Source organism: Ylistrum balloti, unplaced genomic scaffold, assembly GCF_031769215.1.
Source record: "Ylistrum balloti isolate Yb309-2 unplaced genomic scaffold, AGI_CSIRO_Ybal_v1 Utg369772, whole genome shotgun sequence".
NCBI lineage: Eukaryota > Metazoa > Mollusca > Bivalvia > Pectinida > Pectinidae > Ylistrum > Ylistrum balloti.
In genome coordinates this window covers 3,735,010-3,752,607 of record NW_026781965.1, presented here as the reverse complement: position 1 = coordinate 3,752,607, position 17,598 = coordinate 3,735,010, and the positions used below count along the sequence as shown (strand labels likewise).

General features: G+C 41.0%; 1 protein-coding gene across 1 annotated transcript; it reads right to left on the bottom strand.

Annotated features, from left to right (window-relative positions):
- Window positions 1-1,726: 1,726 nt before the first annotated feature.
- On the bottom strand, window positions 1,727-12,781 carry LOC132544006 (synaptotagmin-17-like). Its single transcript, XM_060207565.1, has 5 exons — window positions 12,763-12,781; window positions 12,539-12,567; window positions 6,943-7,806; window positions 2,563-2,683; window positions 1,727-2,079 (listed from the first exon to the last, which is right to left on the bottom strand). Exons 1-5 carry the CDS (start codon window positions 12,779-12,781, stop codon window positions 1,727-1,729), a joined length of 1,386 nt encoding a protein of 461 aa, XP_060063548.1.
- Between the last annotated feature and the right edge of the window lie 4,817 nt (window positions 12,782-17,598).

The window sequence follows — 17,598 nt, the reverse complement described above, 5'->3', positions numbered from 1 at the left end:
CTTCCCATCAATACATGTGTGGTACTCTCTTCCCATCAATACACGTGTGGTTCTCTCTTCCCATCAATACACGTGTGGTACTCTCTTCCCATCAATACACGTGTGGTTCTCTCTTCCCATCAATACACGTGTGGTTCTCTCTTCCTATCAATACCACGTGTGGTACTCTCTTCCCATCAATACATGTGTAGTTCTCTCTTCCCATAAATACACGTGTGGTACTCTCTTCCCATCAATACACGTGTGGTACTCTCTTCCCATCAATACACGTGTGGTACTCTCTTCCCATCAATACATGTGTGGTTCTCTCTTCCCATCAATACATGTGTGGTACTCTCTTCCCATCAATACATGTGTGGTACTCTCTTCCCATCAATACATGTGTGGTACTCTCTCCCAACCAATACATGTGTGGTACTCTCTCCCAACCACTACATGTGTGGGACTTTCGTGTGAGATAATAATTCAGGATTGAAAAAAAAACTATACTGACATGAATGTATGATGTACTTTACATAAACATACCATTTCGCTAACATATGTACGTATATATGAATTACACATGTCGTCCTCGTCACAAATGTCTGATTGTTACAACACTTACATAGTACTAAAACATTCAGTACCACTGTATTTATAAGCAGCCATCCACTTTGTTTCCATGTCCTATCGGAAAAAAGCAAGATGGTTTCATTCAGGAAGAAGTTTTTGACTTTAAAACATGTATACAAATTCGTGCTCCATAACAAGTCAACATATATATAACCTGGTAAAATAGCATTAATCATATATCACTTCATTAAAATGGCTTGTCAAAATTAATCAGTTAGATACCACAACGTATACAATAATGATCAGCATCGTCCGGCAGGAGTATTGTAAACAAAACAATATAGACAAAATATAAATTCCTCGTCGCAACAGGTGTGTGATCGTGCTTTTTTGTCATGGATTTTTACTGTATATACCTTATCAATATATTATACCGAACAGTTGTATAACCGTCCCTTCACTGAAATCAACGTTCCTGTTTTCTTTGTGCGTTGCCGTAATATTGCTTATAGTGTATAGGTCTATATCTATATACAATTAGGTTTGACGACGTTGATACGGCATGAAAATACAAATATACTGATTTTGATATACATGTAAAATAACCAAATATAAGAAACTTCTGGTTCTGGAATTGATTGTAATAGGGATGTATCTATACGTTCCTGACTGAAATAACACGATCATTTTTGTCGTTTAACAACGCTGAGACATACTGAAATGTTTACCCTATTTTTTTATACAAAGTATAACGTTTGTGTCATTACCTAAATTAATCCTGTTTTATATTTGTGATTTTTCATTGATCACTTCCTCCTTAATAAAATCGATTTTTTTTATTAGAAACATTTAATGTATATCCTGAAATAAGGTTTACCGCATACAATATAGTTTCATTAAAATCTATGTATTCTACCGGTCAATGAAATCAATAAAACCAACAATGTCCAGATGTCCAATAACAGGTGTAGTGTTACGTGTCCACTGGTACGCAGTAACATTTAATGTTATTGTTTACGACTTCAAAAGTCCTGGTTAAATTGCATTGGCTGGTGCTCGTCGCTTTGTTAGCAGTGTTTAGATGGAGCACAAGCAAGATTTGCTCGTTTGTGGCTGTAACCTGGCCTGCAGTAAGTTCGTGCCGGTGGGATTTCTGTTTCTAGGAAAACTGTCATCATGGCACAGCTATGGATGCCGGGGAGACCTGGTCGCATTCCTGACGCGTTCGTAACGAGTGCCACTGAGCAACCGGTGATCTGTGTGAGTTCAACATCCGGTTCCAATGGGTGAACTCGTGCGGTCCCGTTCCGTATTTGCCGATCACTACACGGCCTACAAAATCATCTCGACTTTTGGAGTTATAGTCCCACACCGTAATCACGATACTGGTGTTCTCCAACTGTTGTGGCGTCACATTGAAGCTTACCGACTCGTTGAAAACAGGATCAATGGTATTTTTCTTGCATGTGGTTTTCTTTGTCTTTATTGGTTTCTCGAAATGCACCATTGTCACTTTAACGAATGGATCTGCAAGTATAAATACAGCGCGTTATATATAACGATCACAAAGTCAGTAAAATCGTCACTGAATGAATTTTGTTGATATCATGAAGTTATAATCAGACTTGTGTCAGCGTATTTGTGATGGCCTCTTCAGAATATTGATCACTAGTGTAGCCCAGCTTCCGCCCAGTGTCATATAAAGGTGTATTCAAATGTCTACATGCATAATTCATATAATCTCGTATGTAGCCAGAAGCGAAGGTAAAATTATGGTCTGACAAACCCAGGTACTTCACCGTGAACTGGATAGTCCTGAAACGACTTTTAACCGAACATTTAAACGCATAAATCAGTAGGTTACCTGGAACACAAAACATTTTGCAAAGTTAATGCTTGATAAGTCAACTACAAGCACTGCCGAAACTTGATGACCGGTGCTAACTACCCGAATTACCTATGCTGCCTTTGGATGAAAAGTGAATAAGCCGACTTGTAAAAACATATTACCTGATCCCCCGATCATGTCTGTCTGTAGGAGTTGTTTTGCCTTGATGACGTCAATGTTCAAACGTCCTGCACTTGGTAGGTAGTTAAGGGAAAGTAGAATCTCTCCGAGATCTTGTCGCTCCTACAAAATACCCCATCAACACATCAATTACCATTACACTCCAATCAAAACATCCCATCAACACATCAATTACCATTACTCCAATCAAAACATCACGTCAACACATTATGTACCATTACAATCAAATCAACACATCCCATCAACACATTAGTTACCATAACACTTCATTAAAACATCCCGTCAACACATCAGTTACCATTACACTCCAATCCAAACATCCCATCAACACATCAGTTACCATTTCACTCCAATCCAAACATCCCGTCAACACATCAGTTACTATTTCACTCCAATCCAAACATCCCGTCAACACATCAGTTACCATTACACTCCAATCCAAACATCCCATCAACACATCAATTACCATTACTCCAATCAAAACATCACGTCAACACATTATGTACCATTACAATCAAATCAACACATCCCATCAACACATTAGTTACCATAACACTTCATTAAAACATCCCGTCAACACATCAGTTACCATTACACTCCAATCCAAACATCCCATCAACACATCAGTTACCATTTCACTCCAATCCAAACATCCCGTCAACACATCAGTTACTATTTCACTCCAATCCAAACATCCCGTCAACACATCAGTTACTATTTCACTCCAATCCAAACATCCCGTCAACACATCGGTTACCATCACACTCCAATCCAAACATCCCGTCAACACATTATGTACCATTACAATCAAATCAACACATCCCGTCAACACATTAGTTACCATAACACTTCAATTAAAACATCCTGTCAACACATCAGTTACCATTACAATCCAATCCAAACATCCCGTCAACACATCAGTTACTATTACACTCACTCTAACATACCACCAACACAGCCATCTGTCACTATAACATACCACCAACACAGTCATCTCTCACAACATACCACCAACACCGCCATCTCTCTCTATAACATTGCAACACAGCCATCTCTCACTATAACATACCACCAACACAGCCATCTCTCACTATAACATACCACCAACACAGTCATCTGTCACTATAACATACCACCAACACAGCCATCTCTCACTATAACATACCACCAACACAGTCATCTCTCACTGCAACATACCACCAACACAGACATCTCTCACTATAGCATACCACCAACACAATCATCTTTCACTATAACATACCACCAACACAGCCATCTCTCACTGCAACATACCACCAACACAGACATCTCTCACTATAACATACCACCAACACAGTCATCTCTCACAACATACCGCCAACACAGCCATCTCTCACTATAACATACCACCAACACAGCCATCTCTCACAACATACCACCAACACCGTCATCTCTCACTATAACATACCGCCAACACAGCCATCTCTCACTATAACATACCACCAACACAGCCATCTCTCACAACATACCACCAACACAATCATCTTTCACTATAACATACCACCAACACAATCATCTCTCACAACATACCACCAACACAGTCATCTCTCACTATAACATACCACCAACACAGTCATCTCTCACAACATACCACCAACACCGTCATCTCTCACTATAACATACCGCCAACACAGTCATCTCTCACAACATACCACCAACACAGCCATCTCTCACTATAACATACCACCAACACAGCCATCTCTCACAACATACCACCAACACAATCATCTTTCACTATAACATACCACCAACACAATCATCTTTCACTATAACATATCGCTAACACAGTCATCTCTCACTATAACATACCACCAACACAGCCATCTCTCACAACATACCACCAATACAGCCATCTCTCACTATAACATACCACCAACACAGCCATCTGTCACTATAACATACCACCAACACAGTCATCTCTCACAACATACCACCAACACCGCTATCTCTCTCTATAACATTGCAACACAGCCATCTCTCACTATAACATACCACCAACACAGTCATCTCTCACTATAACATACCACCAACACAGCCATCTCTCACTATAACATACCACCAACACAGTCATCTCTCACTGCAACATACCACCAACACAGTCATCTCTCACTATAACATACCGCCAACACAGCCATCTCTCACTATAACATACCACCAACACAGTCATCTCTCACAACATACCGCCAACACAGCCATCTCTCACTATAACATACCGCCAACACAGTCATCTCTCACAACATACCACCAACACAGCCATCTCTCTCTATAACATTGCAACACAGCCATCTCTCACTATAACATACCACCAACACAGTCATCTGTCACTATAACATACCACCAACACAGCCATCTCTCACTATAACATACCACCAACACAGTCATCTCTCACTGCAACATACCACCAACACAGCCATCTCTCACAACATACCACCAACACAGCCATCTCTCACTATAACATACCACCAACACAGTCATCTCTCACTATAACATACCGCCAACACAGCCATCTCTCACTATAACATACCACCAACACAGCCATCTCTCACTATAACATACCACCAACACAGTCATCTCTCACTATAACATACCACCAACACAGCCATCTCTCACAACATACCACCAACACCGTCATCTCTCACAACATACCACCAACACAGTCATCTCTCACAACATACCACCAACACAGCCATCTGTCACTATAACATACCACCAACACCGTCATCTCTCACAACATACCACCAACACAGTCATCTCTCACAACATACCACCAACACAGCCATCTCTCACTATAACATACCGCCAACACAGCCATCTCTCACTATAACATACCACCAACACAATCATCTCTCACTATAACATACCGCCTACACAGTCATCTCTCACTGCAACATACCGCCAACACCGTCATCTCTCATTATAACATACCGCCAACACAGCCACCTCTCACTATAACATACCGCCAACACAGCCATCTCTCACAACATACCACCAACACCGTCATCTCTCACAACATACCACCAACACAGTCATCTCTCACAACATACCACCAACACAGCCATCTGTCACTATAACATACCACCAACACCGTCATCTCTCACAACATACCACCAACACAGTCATCTCTCACAACATACCACCAACACCGTCATCTCTCACAACATACCACCAACACAGCCATCTGTCACTATAACATACCACCAACACCGTCATCTCTCACAACATACCACCAACACAGTCATCTCTCACAACATACCACCAACACAGCCATCTCTCACTATAACATACCGCCAACACAGTCATCTCTCACTATAACATACCACCAACACAGTCATCTCTTACTATAACATACCACCAACACAGTCATCTCTCACTATAACATACCGCCTACACAGTCATCTCTCACTGCAACATACCGCCAACACAGTCATCTCTCACTATAACATACCGCCAACACAGCCATCTCTCACAACATACCACCAACACCGTCATCTCTCACAACATACCACCAACACAGTCATCTCTCACAACATACCACCAACACAGCCATCTGTCACTATAACATACCACCAACACCGTCATCTCTCACAACATACCACCAACACCGTCATCTCTCACAACATACCACCAACACAGTCATCTCTCACAACATACCACCAACACAGTCATCTCTCACAACATACCACCAACACAGTCATCTCTCACAACATACCACCAACACAGTCATCTCTCACTATAACATACCGCCAACACAGTCATCTCTCACAACATACCACCAACACCGTCATCTCTCACAACATACCACCAACACAGCCATCTCTCACTATAACATACCACCAACTCAGCCATCTCTCACAACATACCGCCAACACAGTCATCTCTCACAACATACCACCAACACAGCCATCTCTCACTATAACATACCGCCAACACAGCCATCTCTCACTATAACATACCGCCAACACAGTCATCTCTCACTATAACATACCGCCAACACAGTCATCTCTCACTATAACATACCGCCAACACAGCCATCTCTCAGATTATTTTACCTTACTGCCAATATCAGATATGTACGAAGTTTGGTTACCTTCGTGCTTGATCGCAAACATATTAGGATAATTTTGATTACCACAATTCTGTGTATCAGACCTATTGTAAGAAGTTTGGTTACCCTATTGTAAGGTATCAGATCTATAGTATAAGTTTCGTTACCTTAGTGCTTGGTTTCAAACATATTAGTAAAATTTTGATTATCACAATTCTGTGTATCAGTTTGGTTACCCTATTGTAGGGTATCAGATTTAAATTATAAGTTTGGTTACCTTAGTGCTGGGCATCAACGGTTTCCACATGTGACCTCCCTTGATGAGGTTTATGTTGGCAAGAGGCAGATATACCTGCCCAATGATACAATGCCGTGAAAATCGGTCGAAATCTTTGATAAGAATCTCAAGTGTCCGCATCTGGGCTTCATGAAAGGGTATCTCAAACATGAAGTATTCGTTCCATGTCGGGCTCTGAGTTTTACGTTGAACGGAAGTTTGTTGTGAATTTTTCTGATCCGGCAAAAGGCAAACTTTACAGTAAGGATTTGAGTGGGCCAGGTCTTGTTTGTTTTCATCTAAACAATATGGCGGCGGCAAGTCCTTAGATTCGATCACCTTGACGACCAGAACTTTTGTGGATACTTCGTATTGTAGACCAATATGTATTTGGCCCAGCTGAAATTTGGCAAGTTTTTCCTCGTCAGTTAGACACGGCTCACTGTCTTCATCCACCTCATACAAATCTCTCTGAAAGTTTTCGATGCTAATTTCCGTTTCGCTTGGGAGCCGTCGTCTACCTTGACGTGGTTGAACACTTTCTCTGTTTGCCGCCCAAAATTCGATTGGTTTCATATCAATAATGGGTGTGTTCATACCCTTTCGATAATCACCACTAATCTGAGAGGCAGACGACACTGAGTCCGTTCGAGAAGTCGCAGAATCAGACTCCACACGATCCCGGAAACTTCTGTAGCTCTCGGCGTAAGAACTGGTGGAATCGAGCCTCGAGTTGGAATGTCGAAAGGAGTGCTGTATGTCAGATTTAGTGAGCTTCTGCTTCTTTCCGTTTAGACAACACTCACAACAGCCACCATCTTGACAGCAGACATACTCGACAATCTTTTGGGCGCACATCTGCGACTACAACAGAGACAGAAATATCCGATTAACGCGGATTGTTCACTTTGTCTCAAATGACTTGTTATTTCATTAGAAGATAAAAAAATAAAAAAAATAAAACATGTGCCGCCGCGGCTGTTTGTCCCCCAAAGGACAAGCCCCTATAACTAATCACTGCTGACTACAGCCCCCTCAAATTACAAAGGTCAAATTGATATAAGCTGACTTAATCATTTGGCATACATTTTACTAGATAATTTTATTAGTCAAAATCAATTGGTCGGATGGTGGTGCGGATATCAATATGAACGAATAGTAAGTTTGTATTGAATATTGTATAATGTAATGGTAACAACATATTGTATACAATGTTCAGATTAATGGTAAGGTCACCATGTGTACTTTGTCCGGATTAAAAAAATGGTTATATACTGAAAGGATAAAGAAACGCAGGGTAATATTTATTCCGATATTTTGAAAACGCGTTCTCCAAATAAAGTGAAACTTTGTGGATTGAGTAATTAGGTCATATTACATCTTGTCATGTATCGAAAATTTAGTCACGGTACAGTGCGCAGTTCTGGTAGATGGAGGAAGGAAAAAACAAGAATCTCGTGCACCGCGTTTTTCTGGTCTCATGCAGCGTTGGTCAAGTCACTCTTCGTTAGTCTTTATACAGACCAACTGCTTCCCTAAAATCAATTGAGAATTTGATTCGTTTTAAGAATGGCACGACTCACAGAAGTTCAGAGGGGTCAGGCCATTCAGATGCTGATGCAAGGACAGCTGCAAAATCAGGTTGCTAGGCACTTTGGTGTTAATGTTTCCACCATAGAACGTCTTGTAAGACGTCTTCGGGAAACTGGACGATTGGCCGATCGACCTAGGTCAGGACGTCCGCGCGTAACGTCACGACGTCAGGATCGCTATATCGTCGTCTCTCATGTGCGTAATCGGCGCCTTACTGCCGTTGAGAGTGGAAATCATGGGCGTCCTATAAGTTCAAAAACTGTAAGGAATCGATTACGAGAAGTTGGTGTAAGAGCACGTCGCCCCTACGTAGGTCCACACCTTACCCCTGCTCGACGTCAGCGTCGTATGGCCTGGGTCGCTGCACAATGCTCCACGACGGTTTCCACTGAGGCAGTGGAGACAAGTTTTCTTCACGGACGGGTCTCGATTCTATCTTTATCGATCTGACGGCCGTCAACGTGTCTACCGACGTCGTGGCGAACGTTTTACGGACGCTTGCGTTGTAGAGAGGGATAGGTTTGGGGGCGATTCAGTAATGGTGTGGGGAGGAATCTCACACGGGTTAAAATCACGATTGGTTGTTATTGATGGCAATTTAACAGCAGCTAAGTATAGAGATGTGATCCTCCGACCCCATGTTATCCCTTTCTTACAGCAGCATAATCTAACCCTCCAGCAAGATAATGCTAGGCCCCCACGTAGCAAGGATTTGCCAAGTCTTTCTGGCCAACAACAACATTCAACCACTAGATTGGCCGCCATATAGCCCTGATTTGTCCCCGATCGAGCATCTTTGGGACCAGTTGGATAGACAGGTTCGAAAGCGCCAGCCTCCCCCTGACCAGAGCTCTGATTGAAGAGTGGGACAACATCCCCATAAGACGGATTAACGCTCTCATGAACTCTATGACCAGAAGAATAAGGGCCGTGACCACAGCAAACGGCGGACACACAAGATATTGATGACTCAGTTCAATTTCAATTTCAAAATCCTATGGGTCCATTCAATTTAATCGTTAGTACCTCTAAACCAATTGTCAGATGCAAAATACAGACTTTGGAAATTTTTAAGCTTTAATTTATCTGTAAGTATACAAAATTTCGTTTTAAATGAAGCCCGATATCATACTTAATTTCTGGTTTAAAGTTCACCCTGCGTTTCTTTATCCTTTTAGTATATTTTCGTTGTTTGCAATCAATGGTGCTAAACACTGTAGAACTAGTACGAAACAGAAACGTTTTCTTTCTAGTGTTCATACTTCCATGGTTAGACAGTTAATAGTGATAATATTGTGCTGACAATTAAAGCAAAATATCCGGATTAGAGAGGTTATAGTGATAAAGTTTGTACTAAAAACTGAGGCACAATGTTCGGATTAGAAACGTGGTGATTGTGCTGTATCTGTTGAAGCACAATATCCGGATTAAAGTGATGATAATTGTGCTGAGACTGTGCAAAAAATTGAGACACAATATCCGAACAAGAGGGGTGGTGATTGTGCTGATTCTGTACTGATTATTGAGACACAATATCCGAACAAGAGGGGTGGTGATTGTGCTGATTCTGTACTGAATATTGAGACACAATGCCCGGACTTCTGGGGTGGTGATTGTGCTGATTCTGTACTGATTATTGAGACACAATGCCCGGACTTAAGGGGTGGTGATTGGGCTGATTCTGTACTGATTATTGAGACACAATATCCTGACTAGAGGGATGATAAAGGCGTAGATACTAGAGGGGTGATAATTGTGTCGATGCTGTTATAATAGTTTTGTGTTCTGTACTGATTATTGAGACACAATGCCCGGACTTAAGGGGTGGGAATTGTGCTGATTCTGTACTGATTATTGAGACACAATATCCGAACAGGAGGGGTGGTGAGAATTGAGGCACATTGTCTTGATAAGGCATGCTGTAATGTTGGTTTAAAACCTAGATCGGCCAAGGATCCCTTATATCAACCAAAGGATCACTCATATCGCATAAAAAATCCCTTATTTCGGCAAAATGAACCATTATATCGCACAAAGGATCCCTTATATCGGCCAAAGGATTCCTTATATCGGACAAATGATCCCTTATAACGCACAAAGAATCCCTTATATCGGCCAAAGGATTCCTTATATCGGACAAATGATCCCTCATATCGCACAAAAGATCCCTTATATCGAACAAAGAATCCCTTATATCGGCCAAAGAATCCCTTATATCGGCAAAAAGATCCCTTATATCACACTGAGAATCCCTTATTTCAGACAAATGGTCCCTTATATCGAACACAGAATCCCTTATATTGGTAAAAGGATCCCTTATATTGGCCAAATGATCCCTTATATCACACTGAGAATCCCTTATTTCGGACAAATGGTCCTTTATATTGAACAAAGAATCCCTTATATCGGCCAAAGGATCCCTTATATTGGCCAAAGGGTCCCTTTTATCGAATAAAGGGTCCCTTGTATCGAACAAAGAATCCCTTTTATCGAACAAAGGGTCCCTTGTATCGAACAAAGAATCCCATATATCGGCCAAACGATCCCTTATATCGGCCAAATGATCCCTCATATCGGCCAAAGAATCCCTTATATCGGCCAAATGATCCCTTATATCACACTAAGAATCCCTTATATCGGCCAAATGATCCCTTATATCACACTAAGAATCCCTTATATCGGCCAAAGAATCCCATATATCGGAAAAAGGACCCTTTATATCGGACAAAGGATCCCTTATATCGGCCAAATGATCCCTTATATCACACTAAGAATCCTTTATATCGGCCAAATGATCCCTTATATCACACTAAGAATCCTTTATATCGGCCAAATGATCCCTTATATCACACTAAGAATCCTTTATATCGGCCAAAGGATCCCGTATGTCGGACAAATGACCCCTCATATCGCAAAAAGGGTCCCTTATATCGGACAATTAATCCCTTATATCGGCCAAAGAATCCCTTATACCGGACAAAGGATCCCTCATATCGCACAAAGGATCCCTCATATCGCACAAAGGACCCCTCATATCGCACAAAGGACCCCTTATTTCGGATAAAAGATCTCAAAGGGATCTAAGAATGAGCATATACGAAAAAGCGATATCAAAGATCAACTATCCAAATTCGAGATGGTCTCCGGCCAGCTATTTTGTTTTCTGAGCTGAGACGAAATTAAATGGATACAACTAGGGACCACAGAGAACATACATTTTAAGTCTGAGAATTACCCCTCCCTATATTTCTCTTGAAATTGCGACAACAAACTTCGACTGCCGAAATCCAAGATGGTCGCCTGTCGGCGATTCTGTTCCACTGTTCGAATACAAAATTGAAAGGGCACAACTAGGGGCCATAGGGAACCTACAAATGAAGTTCTCATGTACTTCCTAAGAAACAGCAGTAACCAGGACGAAAGGCCATTTGAACAACCCAACTATCTGACGATGGTGAGCTAAAACACATTGTGGTATTAATCTGACAGTCCAGTATCGTCAGCTAACAATATACACATAAAACAGCATTTATAGGGAACACAATTTTTCTCATCATGGCGACGATAATGAAAGATATTTATCAACACAGCACGATATACCCCCTACAACATTACTTTGGTGGTAATGGGCATTTGGCGCCCGAATGGTTGTTAACATCGAGTCCATGACGTCATCAATACACTTGACACGAGAGATTCTCGAGGGTAGGAATGGTCAGCTCAGGTGGCCGTCCCTCGTACACCAAGCATTACCAATAAATCTGTCAAGAATCTGCGAAAGGTGATATCGATTTTCGGTAAAAGAGAGAGAGAGTATGGAACCTCTGTGCTAATGAACGACAGAGAAAAGCGTACTGGCCTGCAGGCACTTCCTGTTCTATAGCACATGGAAGTTTATATCTACCACTACGCCGATAGATGGCATCGATGATGTGATGTACGTCAACAGGATTACCTGGCGCCATGACCTACATTTACTTATCGGAAATACATAACTATATACACTGTTAACGATTGATGACGTACTTCCGACTATGACAGTTCAATTTCTAAATGAACTGTTTTGTTCCCTCACATTGAAGATACGCCGTTCACTAGTAATATACGTATTTTTATTACCATGACCAAGGGATTATCATCGTCAATCTAAGCATACTCGTTTCTTGTCAATGAAGAACATTTTTCTATTATTCCGCTCGGACCAGAAACAAGTACATACAGCCAAACATTCAAACTCCTTTATCATCCCTATTGGCGCGTCTTCACGCCTTCTTCTTTTGAACTCCTAGTTAGGTAGCCACATCATCACAATTTGGTGAAAATAAAATTACATTGGCATTCTGTTAAAGTGTGTGGGGATTGGGGAAGGCGCGCAAAGTTTCAGCGGAGTAAAAATTACTTAATACTGTTATTTTTCTCCGATCAGACAGAAATGGTCACGTAGTTCTTGGTTTATTTGAAACATTGAAGTATGAACACTGGAATTATGTTAAGTAATGCGAGAGGTATTTCTCCATATTGCAGTTTTACTTGTTGTTTAGCCCTTCTATATCTAGTCATTAAAAGGTTCTTATAATGTATGTGTATTAGTACAATCTTCTAATGCCATAAAATAGGCATTGAACTGTCTTTCTATTATATTTACGGCCGGTGTAATTGCCACAACAATAAAGTGGACCGTGTAATCTGCAGAGTGGACCGTGTAATCCGCAGAGTGAACGGTGTAATCTGCAGTGAACGGTGTAATCTGCAGCGTGAACGGTGTAATCTACACAGTGAACGGTGTAATCTGCAGAGTGACAATGTAATCCACAGAGTGAACGGTGTAATCCGCAGTGTGGACCGTGTAATCCGCAAAGTGGACCGTGTTATCCGCAGCGTGAACGGTGTAATTTGTAGAGTGAACGGTGTAATCTGCAGAGTGACAATGTAATCCGCAGCGTGAACGGTGTTATCCGCAGAGTGGACCGTGTAATCTGCAGAGTGAACGATGTAATCCGCAGAGTGGACCGTGTAATCTGCAGCGTGAACGGTGTAATCCGCAGAGTGAACGGTGTAATCTGCATCGTGAACGGTGTAATCAGCAGCGTGAACGGTGTAATCCGCAGCGTGAACGGTGTAATCCGCAGAGTGAACGGTGTAATCCGCAGTGTGGACCGTTTAATCCGCAGAGTGGACCGTGTTATCCGCAGCGTGAACGGTGTAATCCGCAGAGTGAACGGTGTAATCTGCATCGTGAACGGTGTAATCAGCAGCGTGAACGGTGTAATCCGCAGCGTGAACGGTGTAATCCGCAGAGTGAACGGTGTAATCCGCAGTGTGGACCGTTTAATCCGCAGAGTGGACCGTGTTATCCGCAGAGTGAACGGTGAAATCTGCAGAGTGAACGGTGTAATCAGCAGCGTGAACGGTGTAATCCGCAGAGTGAACGGTGTAATCTGCAGAGTGAACGGTGTAATCCGCAGAGTGAACGGTGTAATCAGCAGAGTGAACGGTGTAATCTGCAGAGTGAACGGTGTAATCAGCAGCGTGAACGGTGTAATCTGCAGAGTGAACGGTGTAATCCGCAGAGTGGACCGTGTAATACGCAGAGTGGACCGTGTGATCCGCAGAGTGAACGGTGTAATCCGCAGAGTGAACGGTGTAATCCGCAGAGTGGACCGTGTAATCCGCAGAGTGGACCGTGTAATACGCAGAGTGGACCGTGTGATCCGCAGAGTGAACGGTGTAATCCGCAGAGTGGACCGTGTAATACGCAGAGTGGACCGTGTAATCCGCAGAGTGGACCGTGTAACGTTTCAATATCAACAATAGCGACGTTTTAATATTTAGGCGTTGAATGACATTTACGGCACACGACATAACAGTCCAAAGGGTTCTTACTAGCCGTGATTTTTTTTGTCAAGACAAAATTAATTCTGCGGTTAGATAGTCAGGGCCCTTAAGACTGTTGATATAACGGTATTGCTATGCAAATGAGAATTTACTGAATCAATAGTTGTTGTTCCAAATCCCAACCCCAACCTAGCCCCAAAATCAAGGAACCAAGGGGAACCTACGTATGAAATTTGAGAGAGATCTATCCCGAAATTCTTAAGAAAACAAAATCCAAAATATCCGCCTGTCAGCCATCTTGTTTTTCTTATCAGTCCCAAAATCAAATGGGTAGAACTAGGGACCAAGGGAAACCTACATGTGAAATTGGAGAGAGATCCATCTCGTCCTTCTCAAGAAATAGCCATAACAAGAATGTTTACGGACGTACGGACGCATCATGGACCACGGACGTTGGACTATTTAAATAGCCGACCATGGTGTGCTAAAAGCCTAGAAAATGTTTGTAAAACATAATTATATACCTGCCGCCAAGTGAAATCAGACTCAGTGTTGAACCAGGTGATGATTTACGATATAAAGCAAGGGTGACATTTGCCCCCTGAAACACAACCATTTAAGAAGGATATTCAAAAATTTATCTTTGTATAAAATTTGACCAAAATCGATGAAAGAATGAAGTCCTAAGTGTTTAAATTGAACTAGTTGATATTATCTATAAGTAAAGCACTACTGACCTTGGTTTTGACCTTGAATCCATGTAACATAATAATGTCCAAAGTATACTCGTACTTTGTCGTTGCGTTAAATTTGATCCATTTTCATAATAGAATGAAGTTGCTAAGTGTTTAATATAAATCAGTTGATTATTCTGTATACACAGCAAGGGTGACCTTGACATTGACATTGGGCCCCTAAAACACAACGATGTCCAAAGTATACTCATTATTGACCTTTGTATAAAGTCTGAACAAAATCTGTCGAAGAATGAAGTTGCTAGGTGCTTTCCGGACAAGGACGGGGTGGTCATTTTACAGCGGGGGCGTTTATAAAATAAGAAAGGGATCTTGACTCCAAACATTGTTTGATCTTTATAAGCTCTTTGAAAGCTATAACTTTTCCCTTCTTTTCTCTTCTCTTCTCTGTTTTTGCTCTTAATGATAAGACATTTGAACATTCCTTTGCAAAAACAGCCATGCTCATCTTTATCGCCTAAATCCAAAATGGCCACCTGAAAGCATTTTCTTTCTTCTGATCATTTCCAAAATCAAACGAGCACTAGGAGAGACCAGATGGAACATACGTATGGAAATATGAGATATATCCTATCAGTACTTCTTAAAGAGTTAGACCCACTCCGTTATAGATATATTTTCATATTTTATTGACTGGAAATGTTGTATACTAATAGATAATATATAAATAAAGACTTGTGTAAAGTTTCGAACTTGAAATTGAAAGGGTACCACCGGAGATATCAGTGCCGGAATTAGTCTCATTAATCAACACCAGGATATGAATATTGATGAGGAAAAGTCACGTGCTACGTTCAGACGCGGTAAGAACCAAAACAAAAATGTAGGAAGAGGTGAGTAGTACGTCCATGTGACATCGCTAGTAAAGAGATTTTACCGATAAATGCAATCAATACACTACATATCCTGAATGGAAATCATCTAACGTATGTATTGATCACATCTTTCAATGCTTAGATATGACACAAAAACGTGCATATTACGAGAAAAACTACGATTAATTGCAAAGAGGCCCACTTCCTTCGACGCTTTCTGCCATGTTGGAAGACGGCAGATTTATTTACAGTTCTTTGCGCATGCGTCAGAGGGCAGGACTTCCCGCATAATTATGAATCAGCACCGAGTCGTTTCGAATTCTTTTTTAAAACTTTTTATTACGTTAGAATGGTAGCGATTTACTTTAAAATTGCGGTATTACAGGGTTAGTCAGAACTTTTGCTACCCGAGAAAAATAGAAAATCATGATTTTTTTATTATATAAAATAATATCGGTCGAGGAGTGGGTCTGGCTCTTTAAGAATTAGCAATAACAATCTTTACTAGATAATATCCAAGATGGCTGCCTGTCGGCCATTTTGCTTATCTGATCAGTCCCTACCTCAAACAGACACAACTAGGGACCTAAAGGAACTTATACATGAAATTTGAGAAAGATCTATATAGTGTTTCTCAAGAAATAGCAATAACAATTTTTCAAAATTAGAATACAAGATGGCCGCCTCTCAGCCATTTTCTTATCACACACAAAATCAAATGGGAACAACTAGGGACAAAGGGGATCCTACATATGAAATTTATGAAAGAGCCATTCTCCACTTCTCAAGAAATAGCGATAACAAACTTTCAAAGTCCAAGATGGCCGCCTTTTTGTCAGTTTGTTTTTCTGATAATTCCCAAAATTACATGGGCACAAGTAGAAGTCAAAGGAAACTTACTTCATTGAAAAATCCAAGACGGTTGCTGTCGGTCATTTTGTTTTTTTTATCAGTCCCAAAATCAAACGGGCATAACTAGGAACCAAAAGAAAACTACATATGCAATTTGAGAAAGATCCATTCAGAACTTCTCAAGAAATAGCGATAACAAAAATTGTTTACAGAAGGACGGGCCACGGACGCAGAGCGTATATAGGTCATTTAAACTGATATTTGGGAGCGTTAGTACAAAATAAAAGGAAAGTTGTCAAAGAATTACGGAAACGAATTGATATGCATGGTATAGATGTTAAACTATTTATTCCTATACATATCAGGCAAACTTACCGATAATTTGTTACCGATATTAACTGGTTATGTATAGGTACACGATATAGCTAAAGGGACTGATATCTCATCTTATATACATGAATCACGTGCGCATAATACATTACAAATACCATTTCATATACAAATGTACCACGTACAGCGCGTGCGAGTAATACCATTTCATATACAAATATAACACGTTGCCATTTCATATACAATTGTACCGCGTACAGCACGTGCGAGTAATACCATTTCATATACAATTGTACCACGTACAGTACGTGCGAGTAATACCATTTCATATACAATTGTACCATGGGCATACCAGTAATACATTCTAAATTGACAGCCGGTATACCAATGTGCATACCAGTAATACATTCTAAATTGACAGCCGGTATACCAATGTGCATACCAGTAATACATTCTAAATTGACAGCCGGTATACC

Coding starts and splice junctions, on each gene's coding strand:
- LOC132544006 (XM_060207565.1), bottom strand. Junction 7,807..12,538: donor CGTCATCAATCGTTAACAGT/GTATATAGTTAT, acceptor TCTCTGTTGTAG/TCGCAGATGTGCGCCCAAAA. Junction 2,684..6,942: donor CGTTGATGCCCAGCACTAAG/GTAACCAAACTT, acceptor GGTATTTTGTAG/GAGCGACAAGATCTCGGAGA.